Source organism: Erithacus rubecula (assembly GCF_903797595.1).
Source record: "Erithacus rubecula genome assembly, chromosome: 28".
Lineage (NCBI taxonomy): Eukaryota > Metazoa > Chordata > Aves > Passeriformes > Muscicapidae > Erithacus > Erithacus rubecula.
Genome location: NC_136680.1, coordinates 5,118,222 through 5,132,394, shown reverse-complemented (window position 1 = coordinate 5,132,394; position 14,173 = coordinate 5,118,222). Strand labels below are relative to the sequence as shown.

At 50.2% G+C, this 14,173-nt stretch overlaps 1 protein-coding gene across 1 annotated transcript in view; it reads left to right on the top strand.

Annotated features, from left to right (window-relative positions):
• The first annotated feature begins 5,912 nt into the window (after positions 1–5,912).
• LMNB2 (lamin B2) overlaps positions 5,913–14,173 on the top strand; it is a 35,849-nt gene continuing 27,588 nt past the window's right edge. Inside the window, exon 1 of the mRNA XM_079328087.1 lies at positions 5,913–6,254. Within this exon, the coding sequence (XP_079184213.1) occupies positions 6,018–6,254 (237 nt within the window). The 5' untranslated portion in view covers positions 5,913–6,017. The remainder of the gene's footprint in view (positions 6,255–14,173) is intronic.

Sequence of the window (14,173 nt, the reverse complement as noted above, 5' to 3'; positions counted from 1 at the left end):
AGCCCCAGGCAGTGTCAGCAGAAGCACAGCCCCAGGCAGTGTCAGCAGAAGCACAGCCCCAGTCACAGGCAGAAGCACAGCCCCAGTCACAGGCAGAAGCACAGCCCCAGGCAGTGTCAGGCAGAAGCACAGCCCCAGGCAGTGTCAGCAGAAGCACAGCCCCAGGCAGTGTCAGCAGAAGCACAGCCCCAGTCACAGGCAGAAGCACAGCCCCAGGCAGTGTCAGCAGAAGCACAGCCCCAGGCAGGGTCAGCAGAAGCACAGCCCCAGGCAGTGTCAGCCAGAAGCACAGCCCCAGTCAGTGTCAGCAGAAGCACAGCCCCAGGCAGTCTCTTCTCTGGGCTGCAGGCACTCTCCCCTTGGCTGCAGTTCCGGGCACAGCCGCAGGGGCGCTGGCGGCTCCCGGCCGGGCGGGGCGGGTGCGGTGATTCCCCCGCGGCTGCAGGGGGCGCTGTGCTGCGAGCGGAGGGAGCGAGAGCGGCCTCCTTTGCAGCCTCAGCAGGCAGCCGGTCCTGGCCCCGCAGCAGAGGACAGCAAGAGGAGCTGCAGCACGAATCTCTCAGTAGGCAGCTGGAAAGGCAGGGTGTGCAATGTCCCGGGGTAGCAAAGGAAATGTCAGAAGAACTCCTCGGCTGTAGCGGGAGCCCAGGGCTGTCTCGGCCCGCAGGGTGCTGGGTCACGGTGCAGTGAAAAACCCGCAGCAGCAGAGAAGGGCAGGGCTGGGCAGGGGCAGCCTGGCTCCCGAGCACCGTGGGGAGAGGATCTCTCAGAGGGGGAGAGGGCTCAGGGGTCCTGGGGTTTCCCCTGAGGCACCTGAGTAGATGGTGAGGGTCCTTTCTCTGGTGAGGTAGGGTGTTAGGAAGGTCCCAGTTCAGTTTCTGCTGTCATGAGCAGAGGTTCACCCCACCACAACAGAAGAAGCAGGACCAGGAGCCCAGCCAGGCTCCCGCAATGGCAGCAAATTCTCTCCCCCAAGCAGCAGCTACGTCCCTCCTCCTCTGAAGCAGCTGCCCCAGCCCATCTTTTCCCAGCTGAATTCTCTCAGTACCTCTGCCCCTCCAAGTGAAACCGCCAGATGCAGACAGATGCCCTCCCCTCCCCTGAGCTTGGCAACTTCTTTTGCCTCTCTTAAACCTGGTCATTACTGTTCCTCTGCAACAAAAATGGGGCAAAATTCCCTAAGAGAAAAGAAAACCAAGAGTAAAAACCTTAACCTCCAACATGCTATTATGTGCAAATCACTCTGTAGAAAACTGGCAAAGTGGAATTGTGGTAAGTCGGGGAGCCCTGAGCACTGACCCCTCAGCATCTTCTTTTACCCCTTTTCTGTAAAGATGGGGGGAAATGTGAAGTGTTTTTCGAATTGAATCCCTATTTACGATCACACGAGGGTCTGGTTCCAGTACAAGAGTTCAAAGGCCACACTTAGAAATTACTCACCTTATTCCCACAAAAGAGAGAACAATTCCAAGCACCAACCAGAATTCTCTCTGTCTACACTTGGTTGACACTTCCCCAAGCATGATACAGCTTGAATTTTGCCTCAGTAAGGCGGTAAATGCTGTAGCAAAAGAATATTACTTTTTAAAACTCCTGTCAAACACTAGATGCTGGATTCAGAAAAAATACACCCTCTACACATTGCAGTGTGATGTCTTGTCTTGAAAAAAAACCCTTGTTCTACAGACAGTCTGCTGTTTGCTTTAACCACACAACTACGTGCCATGTTCCCCTGTGCTCTTTTTTACATCTCAGCAAACTTTCTCAGAGTGCATGAGGAAGGTTTCATCCACAACTCATCATATTCTATTAATTCTCCCTTCTTGCTTTAGTGCTTTCTCTCCCGACACTGCTGGAAACAATTTTATTCAATAAAATATGAAATTCAGGAGCAAAACTCTGTGGTGAGGTATAAGTGCTTATTCCAGTCATTACTAGCAATTTTTGAGCATTTATGCTGAGGCCAGATTGAATTTGGACTGATAGGAAAATGTTATGTGATATATGTTCAATCCTTTCTCCTTCATGAAATGAATGACAATAACTGAAACAATCAATGAAACATTGTCTGGCTGTTTGAGCAAGGTGAAGAACACAAGGCAGAGAGGGACTTAGGTGACTACAGGAAAGACAGAAATAATCCTATTCAAGACATACAAATAAAAGAGTGTAAAATGAGAATGGGGAGAGTGTAAAATGAGAATGGCAGCAGCTGCAGAGAAACCAAAGCAGTTAAGAAATAGCAGTGGAAATCCTGTATCTCCAGATTTGTGAAAATGTCAGAGTCATTATGAAATCCCAGAATCAGAAAATTTGTTACACCCAAACGTACAGGAAACCAGTCAACGAATGGGAAGGTGCTCTGCATTGAAGGGTACACAAAGGTTTTCCTTTGTCTTTATTATCTCCTGGAAGCAATTCCTTCATTTAGCTGGTGGAAGAATCACTCCAGAGTTAAACAGAGCCTGTCTCTACTGTCTGTGTCTGACATAGCAAAAATTTATTCTTATCCTGTTCAGACAGTCAGAGATGTTGCAAGTGTCTTTGAACTAGAGCTTGGATACTGAGCCCAGGGCTCTTCCAAGTTCCTGACTTTGTACCTGCAGCAGCTTCTTCCTCTGCTTCAGTTTCCACAAAGGGAAAACCTGAGAGAGCAAGCAAGGCAGGAGCTGCAGTGCACTCTGAACAGGTTCCCAATCTGAATGCCCAGGAATGCAGCTCCAGGGATTGCCATGATTCTGTTTTCCCAGCCAGGTAAGCCTGACACATCCCTATACCATCCCTTTGTCAAACACTAAATTATTTTGTCTTCAGATAACAAATCCATTCTACCTGCTCAAAACAGGAGTTTATTGTAAAATTGCTTTGGGTAGCAAAGACCTGTTAAGGTCTCTAATGAAAAGCTAATTGCTAAATATTAAGAGATGAGTCACCATATCAACCGTGATTCAATATTAAATCCCTATCTTAGGAGGGATCCAAGAACGCCAGTATTTAAACAGATGCCAAAACCACAACTGAAACGTGTTGCCCACCCTGGAAAACACAGCTGTGAGTGGGTACTCAGCTTTTGCACTTCCACACTTTTTTCCCCATCTCACCCCCAAACCATTCTCTTAATCTTAGAAGAGATAGGAAAAATGAACATACACATATTCTGTTAAAAAGAGGAGACTGGTGTCAGGGATGAAAGTGTGCAAGTGTCCAGGTTAGTGCTAAAGAAAGGGACTTTCTGAAAAATGGGTATTATTATTGATGCATATTTCAGGAAGTACATTTGGAAAAAAAAACCCAAAAAACTTTACTGCAATACAGTTGATAGCGACACTATGAAAATACCAAGTAACAGTAGAAGGAAAAAAAAATCCCAAAGCACACAAACTCTTGAAACATTCAAAGTTCCTAAGCCATTTTCTAAAAAAAATCTGAGGGCTCAACTTAAAGGAAAAAAGGCGATTTATATCTGGTTAACATTATCAATCAAAATTAGGCAAAAAGGTTAAAAGAATTTCAAAAATATGGCAGATGCACAGATGATCACATCAAATCACAAGATAAGTGAGCTAACCCAAAAATGCTTATACAGAGGCTTTCAGCATTTCTAAAATATTTTTTCCCGTCTTAGCACAAACAAAGTTTATAGCTGGTCTTCCACAAATTTGCTGGTGTTGGAAACTGAATGTTAAAGAGAGTAAAAGTTCAGTCTAAGTGCGCGGCTTGATGCTCAGGAGTATTTTTAGGTTTGCTCGGGGGAAGCCGGTGCTGTTAGAGACTCGGAGTGCGTGGGGCAGGGGAAGGGCTGGGCTGGGCTGGAGCCGCTCCAGCAGTTCGGTTACAGTTTGCACACAGGCGCCAAAATTCAAAACACGCGCTGTACCGTACGGAGCTCCCCAGGCCGGCCGAAACAAAGAGCAGGAAGCGGATGGGGCAGGATCCCACCTCTCTGCGAGCTGCCACCACAGCACCCTGGGCTTTGTAGTCTCTGTGTGCCTCCTGCCCAGGCCCGGTCAGGGCGCCGAGGTTCACCAAGTCGCACATCTGTCACTGGGTGTCACTGGCAGCGCCCTGCCGGCAGCGACCCTCACGCGGAGGTTGTGCCTTTCAGAAAGCGCACGGGGAGTGACCTTGCTTCCATTGTAGCTGTTCCTCGTAAACACCCTCCGGGTGATAGCCACAGCTGCACTGACTGGCGTGGAAATGCCCACTCTGGGCTCCTGGGAGGAGGCGGAGGAGAAGGGGCACTTGGTGCTGTCCCGGGAGAGGGGGTGCCCCGGCAGGCGGGATTGCACTGTCCTGTCCCGGGAGAGGGGGTGCCCCGGCAGGCGGGACCGCACTGTCCTGTCCCGGGAGAAGGGGAGCCCCGGCAGGCGGGATTGCACTGTCCTGTCCCGGGAGAGGGGGTGCCCCGGCAGGCGGGATTGCACTGTCCTGTCCCGGGAGAGGGGGAGCCCCGGCAGGCGGGATTGCACTGTCCTGTCCCGGGAGAGGGGGAGCCCCGGCAGGCGGGATTGCACTGTCCTGTCCCGGGAGAGGGGGTGGCCCGGCAGGCGGGATTGCACTGTCCTGTCCCGGGAGAGGGGGTGCCCCGGCAGGCGGGACCGCACTGTCCTGTCCCGGGAGAAGGGGTGCCCCGGCAGGCGGGACCGCACTGTCCTGTCCCGGGAGAGGGGGTGCCCCGGCAGGCGGGACCGCACTGTCCTGTCCCGGGAGAAGGGGTGCCCCGGCAGGCGGGACCGCACTGTCCTGTCCCGGGAGAGGGGGTGCCCCGGCAGGCGGGACCGCACTGTCCTGTCCCGGGAGAGGGGGTGCCCCGGCAGGCGGTATTGCACTGTCCTGTCCCGGGAGAAGGGGTGCCCCGGCAGGCGGGATTGCACTGTCCTGTCCCGGGAGAAGGGGTGCCCCGGCAGGCGGGATTGCACTGTCCTTCCCGCAGCAGCCGGGACAAATCTCTTTGTATCAGATGCACATTCTGAGGCAAATGAGTTCAGGTGATTTATGCACTGATTGCTAAAGACTTACAGCTGTTTGCCCTCATGGATATTGAGCATCCAGTATTCCTGTTTATTCCAAGGTTTTCCAGTTTGAGGTGTACTTGATATTAGGATTTCACATGAAGATCATTGTAGTTCTATTTTGAGACCAAATACCTACTTGCTACATTTTCATCATGGGTCCATAAGTTTTCACAATATGCTGTATTTTCTTGCTGTCTTTCCTGTTTCTCTATCCAGACCTATGCTCCCACCTTGTATAAAGCTCTTGCTACTTTATCTCTTTCCTCTTCATACAGACCACAGGCTTTTCAGTCTGTTTTTTTGACTCCTTTTTCTCAGCACTCCCTTGTAGCTGAAAGGCACAAGGCCAAAACAGCTTTGTGAATGGTAATCCAGTTTATACTAGTTCATGTGCAAGAACTGACAGAATTTGGGGTTTTTGGGGAGAATACTACTTCAAATATTCAGGAAAAGTCCTCAGTGAGTTTTAGTTTGTATAAAGTTTGACTATGTAGCCAAAAAAATAGCACTTTTTAGGTGCTCCTAAAAACATCAACCTTGGGAAGATCCGAACCATGTATTCTCCATTTCAGCACAGAACCGGACCCTGGCCTGTGCAGAACTAACAACAAAGAAGAGCACAAGCGGCTGTGGACGATATTTTAGGGAACCACAGTGAAAACACACAAATACACCTTTTCAAGGAACGTGTCAGCCCACAGGCCTAAGCCCCGCGGAGCCTGCTGCTCCGCCAGGAACGGGTGAGGGTCCGTCCTTTCGGCCGCTGCTCTCTTCCTCGTTGCCACCAAAACCTCTTCCCCTCAGAAGCGGCCGGCGCGCGGTTCTGCCGCTGACGCGCAGCGCGATCCGCAGCCGCCGTCCGGGACTGGACGCAAAATGGCGGCCAGCGCCGAGGCCCGCGGCCATCTTGGCGCCGGGACTGCATGTCCCAGGGGGCGCCGCGGCGCGAGGGGCCGCCCGCCCGCCATCTTAGCGCTCCCTCCCCCGGTGCGGCGGGATTGAATGAGTCGGTGCCCGCCCGCCTGCCATCCCAGCGCCATGTCAGGCACTCCGAGCCGCGGCACCCCCGGCGGGACCCCTCTGTCACCGACCCGCATCTCACGGCTGCAGGAGAAGGAGGAACTGCGGCAGCTCAATGACCGCCTGGCCGTTTACATTGACCGTGTGCGGGCGCTGGAGCTGGAGAATGACCGGCTGCTGCTGAAGATCTCGGAGAAGGAGGAGGTCACCACCCGGGAGGTACGGCCCGAGTGGGGAGCGAGCAGTGACTGCCCGTGGAGAGCCCCCCCGCCTCCGTCCCGGAGTGGGTCCACGGCCCGGGCTCGCCCGGCCAGTTCCCGCCCGTTCCCTGCGCGGCGCGGGGCGCGCTGTGGCGGCTCCGTGTGGCCGCCGCGCCATGCGCGTCCTCTGGGCGGGGAGCGGGGGCTGTACAGACCCGCGCGGCCCCTCGGGGCGGCCGGGGGCTCTCTGGCCGCGGTGTCGCGCCGAGGGGCTACTGGTCACACATTCAAGGCGGCTCCGGCCGGGATTGGGCACCGGCGGGAGCACGGGCCGGTGGCTGGAGCGGAGCGGGGAGGACGCGGCGCTGCGGGCGGTGTTGGCGGCTCCTGGGCCGGCCGGGCTGCAGCGCGGGGCCGCTGCGGTGCCTTGGCTCGGGCGGGGCTCGGCTGGGGCCGCGGAAGGTCCGAGCCCTCCGATGCCCCCGCGCCCACAGCACACGCGTACCGGAGTGTTGGGTGTCCCCTGCAGCCTCTGTCTTGATGGCTAATGCAATGGGATGGAAGACTGAAGGGTTTTAGACTGACTTTGCCTCTCACCGTAAGAGGTCTTTTACAGACCCCGTAAATACTTGGAATCAAATCTCTGTGAACGACTCAGATTTGTTTCCTCGAATTTTGGAAGCAAAGCTGGATGATTCTTTTTCCTAAGCCTTGCTTTTCCCTGCTCTGTGGTTCCCTTGTGGCGGAGGGTTGCAGTCCTGTCCTGTACAAGCCCAAACCCCTCAGCAAGGTGCGGTGTTCCTATCAGTATAGCCTGGACTGGAACTTCCGCGGTATGATGGATCGCTGTGCCACTGGGTAGCATTAAAATTTATTTTTCATTTTCCTTTTTTCACTCCTTAAGATGCTGATTTGGGGATGCTCGGGGTGTTGGAAGGAGGGTTTGATTTAATTTAGTTTAAGCAGAGTAGATATGATAGTTATTTGGGGGCTGTACCTGCAATCAGTGCATGTATGCCCAAAACCGAAGTACCTTTAAAGTCCCTCTGTATTACTTAATGATATATTGTAACTTCTATACTTTCAAAATTGCCTGCTATTTCTAAGCATGAAACATCACTTGCCCTGTGAAATCATTCTATGAACAAAATGAACACGCCTAATTTACAGCTTCTAAGTTGTAGATCATTGGAGGCTAGAAGGAGTAAGCCTTTGAAATGCAAGAGGCAGAATGTAATTCTATTGACAGCACACATGGAGTAAGAGGACAAGCAGACAATGTAGATTTAATTTCATTAGACTTTTAACATGAGCGTAAAACAGCAGTTCTGTGTCCTAGCAATTCTGAAACGTGTTCTGATGCAGTAATCACAAAATAAACCTGAGAATATTGGTAGGAACCTTTTGGTTACTTTGCTCTTGAGCTTTCCTTCTCAGTTTTTTTTCATCCAGACTTCAAAAAGGTTTTAATCCTTAGACATATTATAACAAACTTTGTCAGGATTTGTCAAACTCTTCTTTGGCACTGATGCTTTGGCTTGTCTCTGGACTGCCTTTGTTAAATACTTTCCCCATCCCTTTAGGAAGATCTGTTTATTCTTTACATATGTCTACAAAAGGAAGCGTTGTAGTTTTATTGTTTTAGTGCTGGATAGTGGACCTTGGTTTAGGACTGTGGAAACAGTAAAACTTCACATATTTGTCAGATTTTCCATTTACTGGAGTGGGAGAATCTTGTCCTTTCACTTTTGGGACCAACCTAGTAAACTGGATTTTCTGCTCACAATTCAGTTTTCTTAATAACCGTTGGAATTTGCATTCATAAAATGATAAGGCTTAGTGTGAAATAAGATATTAATTAAAAATAGACCCTTGAAATCCCAAAAACCTCCCCAAACCTACCCCAAAGCAGCTCTAACTTCTATGTAGAAGCAGAGTTAAATGTGGTCCAATGAAATTTGCAGTCCCTTCTCTCTGCATTATTAAGTATTTATGTGTGGAAGAGTCTGAGTTCTGCATGCTTATAGGAGACTGTTTTCTTTTTCCACAGTGTTCAAAATGAAAATTCCCATTGATTGTTCTCAACTGTGTGTAAATTTGAGTATGACCTTACTTTGAATATTCTATTGTTTTTTGGCTTTTCTAGGAAACATCACCTGCCACTGTGGTAGGTGGTATCTTGCACGTTGTGAGAAGCAGACAAGAGGGAGTGCTCACCAATGGGCTATTGGTTATTACTTGAGACTTTTGCCTGGAGAGCAGATGATGGGGTCCATGATCAAATGTGAATTTCTCAAGGATAAGGATAGCTATGGCAAGCAGTAGCAGAACCATGGTTATCATGAGAGAGATGTTCTTTGCTTGTCACTCCAGTATCTGACAGGGACCGTATCTGAGCTGGGTGAGACCATTATTGATTGACATGACTTGTCATGGGTGATCACTCCTGACACCCCCTGCTCCCACCTTGCATGTATGGGAACGATTTTGAGCTGTGCTCAAAGTTCTGGTTTACAGTAGTGTCTTCTGGATGAGAGAAGTTCTACTGATGCTGATCAGGCAAGGGCTCTCTTCTGCCAGAGATTCTTTAATCATCAGCTGATAGGATGATCTTTTTCCTTGGTGTTTCAATCGTCAATTTGAACAAGATGGCAGAAAGCAGATGTGCTGTTCTGTGTGGCAGTCTCAGCATGGCCTTGGAACAGTGTCATTCCTGCTGTTCTTTGTGATGACACACGGTTGCCATCTCAGCAGCAAAGGAGCTTTGCAGTTGATTAATCTTTAATTTTTCATTAATTATGAAAATTTTCCCTAACCCTCTTCAGTGCTGCTTTACCTTTACTCGTATGCAGTAGATGCCTAGACAAATAAAAAGTGTATACAGTGAGTCCTCAGACAAATGCAAAAAAACCAAAAAGTTTGCAGATGTGGCTGGGGGAACTTCTAACTGTCCTCATTCCTCCTCTGTTTGCTTTCCTCCATCACTGTCCTTGTGTAGGTTAGCCTGTGACAAGAGAAATTGAGCTCATCCTCTTGTTTTTCTACATCCTTAGTACAAGACTGATGCTGTTCTTACTGTTGGGGTCAGTGTTGCAGTAATCTAATTTGTGAAGCTGGGTGGGGAGATAATAGAAAAGCTAAGAGAGCAGTTCTAGAGCTCTCCTCATTCCCTTTTCCTCACTCCCTGCCCTCTCCTGCAGTGTTTATGGTTGCAGCCTTCTGGAAGAGATATTTTGGTGGGGACTGGAGGGATTATGCACTGTTCTAAGCACACGCTACTGTGCTCGCCCTCTGAAAGGGGAATTGGAGAGAAAAATGAGGTCCTTGGGACCCTCAGCTGCTAACAGCAATTGTCCTTGTGACAAAGCAGTTTCTATGGTGGTTCCCTCTTCACTTGTGTCTTCCCATCTCTGTGGGTGTGAGCTCATGTGGTTTCCTCTTACTTGCCAGTGTTGGAGCTACCGTGCTCTTCATGTGCACCATGTGTGGTGACCAGAACTACTGTCAGGACCAGGATATGAGGGTCTGGTGTTGTCTAGTTGCCACCTGCAAAATACATGCTCAGATGTTGCTGTGGATGTTGGGTCACTCAAGTTGCATCCTCTAAAATATTGGGTTAAATGGTTTTCTGGTGCTGTAGACATCATCTGAGAGGTGCCATAACTCACATCTTCATTGTTCTTGAGAACTTGACTTATATTCTTGGTGAGTCTTAGCCATAGCTGACTGGCAGTCCTTTTTTGATCTGTATCTGGCTAAATGAGAACATTCTGAGCAAAACCTGGTGGGTAATACATTTGTGTTTAGCACATTAATGTAGACTAATGAGATCGTTTCATCACAAAATTTGTCTGGAGTCACTTGTCATCACAAGTGGATGGAACATGTTTCTTGCCTAGCATGGTGGGTCTATGCCTTATTGATGTGTTTCCAGTCTTCACGGAGTGGTATCTCTCAGCTTTTCTCAGGTGGTTGTTTTGGGAGGGTCTGTGTCAATGTCTCTGCCATTTACCCACTGCCTAGTGAACTTTGAATGCTTCCAGCACAGGTAGGTGAAAGTGTTGAGCAGTTGTATCTTTCAAAGTCTGCTATGGAAACATCTCAGTTTTCTTTTTCTATTTCCTTGTTCCCTGTGTTGTCTAATTACAAACTTACAGGCTCTTTTGCCAACAGAAGGCGGGGGGGGGAATTGAAAGCACTTTTGTAGTGCAGTGTTGGTTCTACGTTGGCCTCTGTGCAGGAATATTTGTGCTTGGGTGCACATGGACCTGAAGTGGATTGGACTGCAGCATGTCCTTTTGTTTTTTATTGAACTCCATTTTGAGGTTTTACTTTAATTTTTTCTGTCACCTTCAGATGGGGTTTCCATTTTCAGAGTTGAAAGACCCACTTTTTGGCCTAACCTGTCATCTGGGAAGGTTTGTTGCTTCCCAGGGCTTGTATTCTGGATGTTTTAGAGAGGCCACTGAGGCTCACATAACCATATGAGCTTATCCCCCTTCTGTTCTTCAACAGAGGGATCAGTGCTAGTGGCAAGAGGGACCTGAAGAGTATCAAACATGACTACAAGGCTCTGGGTGATTGTTGGAGGTTAGGGTTTGGCTTTTTTTTTTTCTTTCCTTTTCTTTCTTTCTTTCTTTCTCTTACTGAATTTCCCCCCATTTGTTGCCGAAGAGGCCAGAGCTATAGGTACTAGAGAAAGATGAAGAATGCGGCCAAGGTGGGGGGAAGGGGTTCAGGTGGCTGCAGGCTCTAAGCTGGGGGGTTTTCCCTTGCGAAGTGCCGAGACACTGTGAGATTTTGACTGGGGGTTGAGGGGCTGGGCTCAGATCCCTGTTCGCTCTCAGGATTAGAGGGGAGATGGTTGGGCTGCTGCTACAGTGGGGAGACTTCACTGCCACTGCTGAGTTCTGTCCTGCACTGCTGCTCCTACATGGGTGAGCCTTTGCTCATAAGAGTGTCTGTTGAACTGGGACCTTTTCAACACCCGACCTCACTGGGAAGGACCCTCACCATCTATTAGGGTGCCCCAGGGGAAAACCTGGGATCCTGAGCCCCTAGGTGGGTATCTCCTGGCTGCCACTGACCAGCCCCGCTGTTTTCTGCTGCTGCTTCTATCTTTTTGCCACACTTTAATGGATACCCTGGGTCTGCCCCAGCCCTTCGGATCCTGGCACAGCTCCTGAGTTTTTGCTGCACTTGGTTTGCCACCCTGAGTGTGCCTGCCTCTGCTGTTCTAGCTTGCTGCTCTAAGGTTCCTGCTGCAGTCCATTCAGCAGGCAAAGGAAGCTGTTCGGGCTCTCTCTCTCTCTCCCGCCATTGCCGTGCGCAGAGGCGGCTCCGCTCGCAGCACAGCGCCCCCTGCAGCCGCGGGGGAATCACCGCCAGCGCCCCTGCGGCTGTGCCCGGAACTGCAGCCAAGGGGAGAGTGCCTGCAGCCCAGAGAAGAGACTGCCTGGGGCTGTGCTTCTGCTGACACTGCCTGGGGCTGTGCTTCTGCTGACACTGCCTGGGGCTGTGCTTCTGCTGACACTGACTGGGGCTGTGCTTCTGCTGACACTGCCTGGGGCTGTGCTTCTGCTGACACTGCCTGGGGCTGTGCTTCTGCTGACACTGCCTGGGGCTGTGCTTCTGCTGACACTGCCTGGGGCTGTGCTTCTGCTGACACTGCCTGGGGCTGTGCTTCTGCTGACACTGCCTGGGGCTGTGCTTCTGCTGACACTGCCTGGGGCTGTGCTTCTGCTGACACTGCCTGGGGCTGTGCTTCTGCCTGTGACTGGGGCTGTGCTTCTGCTGACACTGACTGGGGCTGTGCTTCTGCCTGTGACTGGGGCTGTGCTTCTGCCTGTGACTGGGGCTGTGCTTCTGCCTGTGACTGGGGCTGTGCTTCTGCCTGTGACTGGGGCTGTGCTTCTGCCTGTGACTGGGGCTGTGCTTCTGCTGACACTGCCTGGGGCTGTGCTTCTGCCTGACACTGACTGGGGCTGTGCTTCTGCCTGACACTGACTGGGGCTGTGCTTCTGCCTGACACTGACTGGGCCTGTGCTTCTGTTTATTGTTGCTGCCATTGTTGTTTGTCTGTCTTATTATGCCCATATATATATATATACTAGTAAAAAACTGATACTCTTTTTCCCATATCTTTGCCTGAAGTCCCATAATTTCAAAGTTATAATAATTTGGTGGGAAGGGGGTCACATTTTCCATTTCAAGGGAGGTTCCCAACTTCCTTGGCAGGCACCTGTCTTTCGAACCAAGGCTGTGATTGTCAGTAGCATCAGAGCCTAGGTGTTATGGGGAGAGTGAAGGGCTTGAGGATAGCTGAACACATCCTGCAGTGCAGCTCTGGATTGCATGACTGCTGTTAGCAGCAGGGTTTTGGATTCTACAGCAAACCCCAAGCACAGATTTAGGCTGGGTGGAGAATGGATTGAGAGTAACTCTGGGGAGAAGGAGCTGGGGGTGTTAGTGCGTGAGAGGCTCAGCCTGTATTGGCCATGGGCCCTCGCCCCCAGAAACTCCCCCTGTGCTGGGCTGAGCCCACTGTGTGGAGATCAGGGGAGGGGGGGATTCTGCACCTCTGCTCTGTTCACAGAAGCTGTAGCTGCCCCATCCCTGGAAGTGTTCAGGCCAGACTGGGGCTTGGAACAACCTGGGATAGTGAAAGGCGACCCTGCACATGGCAGGGAGTGGAATGAGATGGGCTTTAAGGTCTTTGCCAGCCTAGGCCTTTCTGTGGTTCTGTGACCATGGAACTGTTTCAGGATTCACAACTGCCTCAGAGAGACAGGATCCAGTGACTAAATGTCCAGCATACAGCTGGATAACCCTGTCACATAATGGGTAAGCAACTGGCTCTCAAGTTGGGCCCAATGGCTTGTAGTGATGGGGGTGACATCAGGCTGACATTAGTCACAAGTGGAGTTCATGGGTCTCCAACCTCAGCCCATTCACATCTTCATCCATGACCCTTGAATACAGGACTCAAAGGAATATTAAAAAAGTTTACCAATGACACTAAATCAGGAGAAGTTGTCAACACCTCCAGGAGCAGGTGTTCAGCCTGGAGAAGGGGAGACTGAGGGGAGACCTCAATGCAGTCTTCAGCCTCCTCATGAGGGGCAAGTACCAGTCTCTACACTCTTGTGACCAATGACAGAGCTTGAGGAAACAGCATGAAGCTGAGCCAGGGGAGGTTTAGCTTGGATACCAGAAGGTTTTTTCCCAAGAGGTAGTTGGGCACTGGACAGGCTCCCTGAAAGAGCTCACAGCACCAAGGCTGCCAGAGCTCAAGGAGCATTTGAGTGACACTCAGGCACAGTGTAGATTGTTGGGGGCAGGGCCAGGAGCTGGGCTCAATGCTTCTGGCAGGTCTAACTCAGCATGTTGTATGATGCTGTGAAAGTTATTCTGGTATCCTTTCCCAGAAGCAAAAGCAGCAATCTTACATGGTCTGTATGTTTTGGCTATCTGATATACCTTTCAAATAATCTTGCCTTCTAAAAAATATAAAGGTATAGAAGACTTCAAGGTGCCTCAAGCAGTCTGTATTGCTGACTATGTGATATATTATTTTGTGACAGGAGAAGTCTGTAGTTCTTTGTCCTCTGAGGTAAAGAACAAGAGTGGAAGCTCATTTCTGAACAGTTCACATTTCTGAAGAGTTTGTCTGGTTTCAGATGCTTTCTAGTGGAAGAGCAGCAGAATCAAAATGGGCCCTTGGGCTTGTATTCCACAGAATGTCTTCAAGTGTTTAAAAAAACCTCCCAAAGCAGCAGTATTGGGAATAAGGCAAATAATTGAAGCTAAAATTGTAGGGTGCACTGATCTAGTTCAGTTTATCTCTTAGGAATGTTTGCACATTTCAAACGGAGTATGTTTTGTCATGGTGGTAATAAAAGCTAAATCTTTGGGTTGGTTGTTAATTGAAAATGTTGA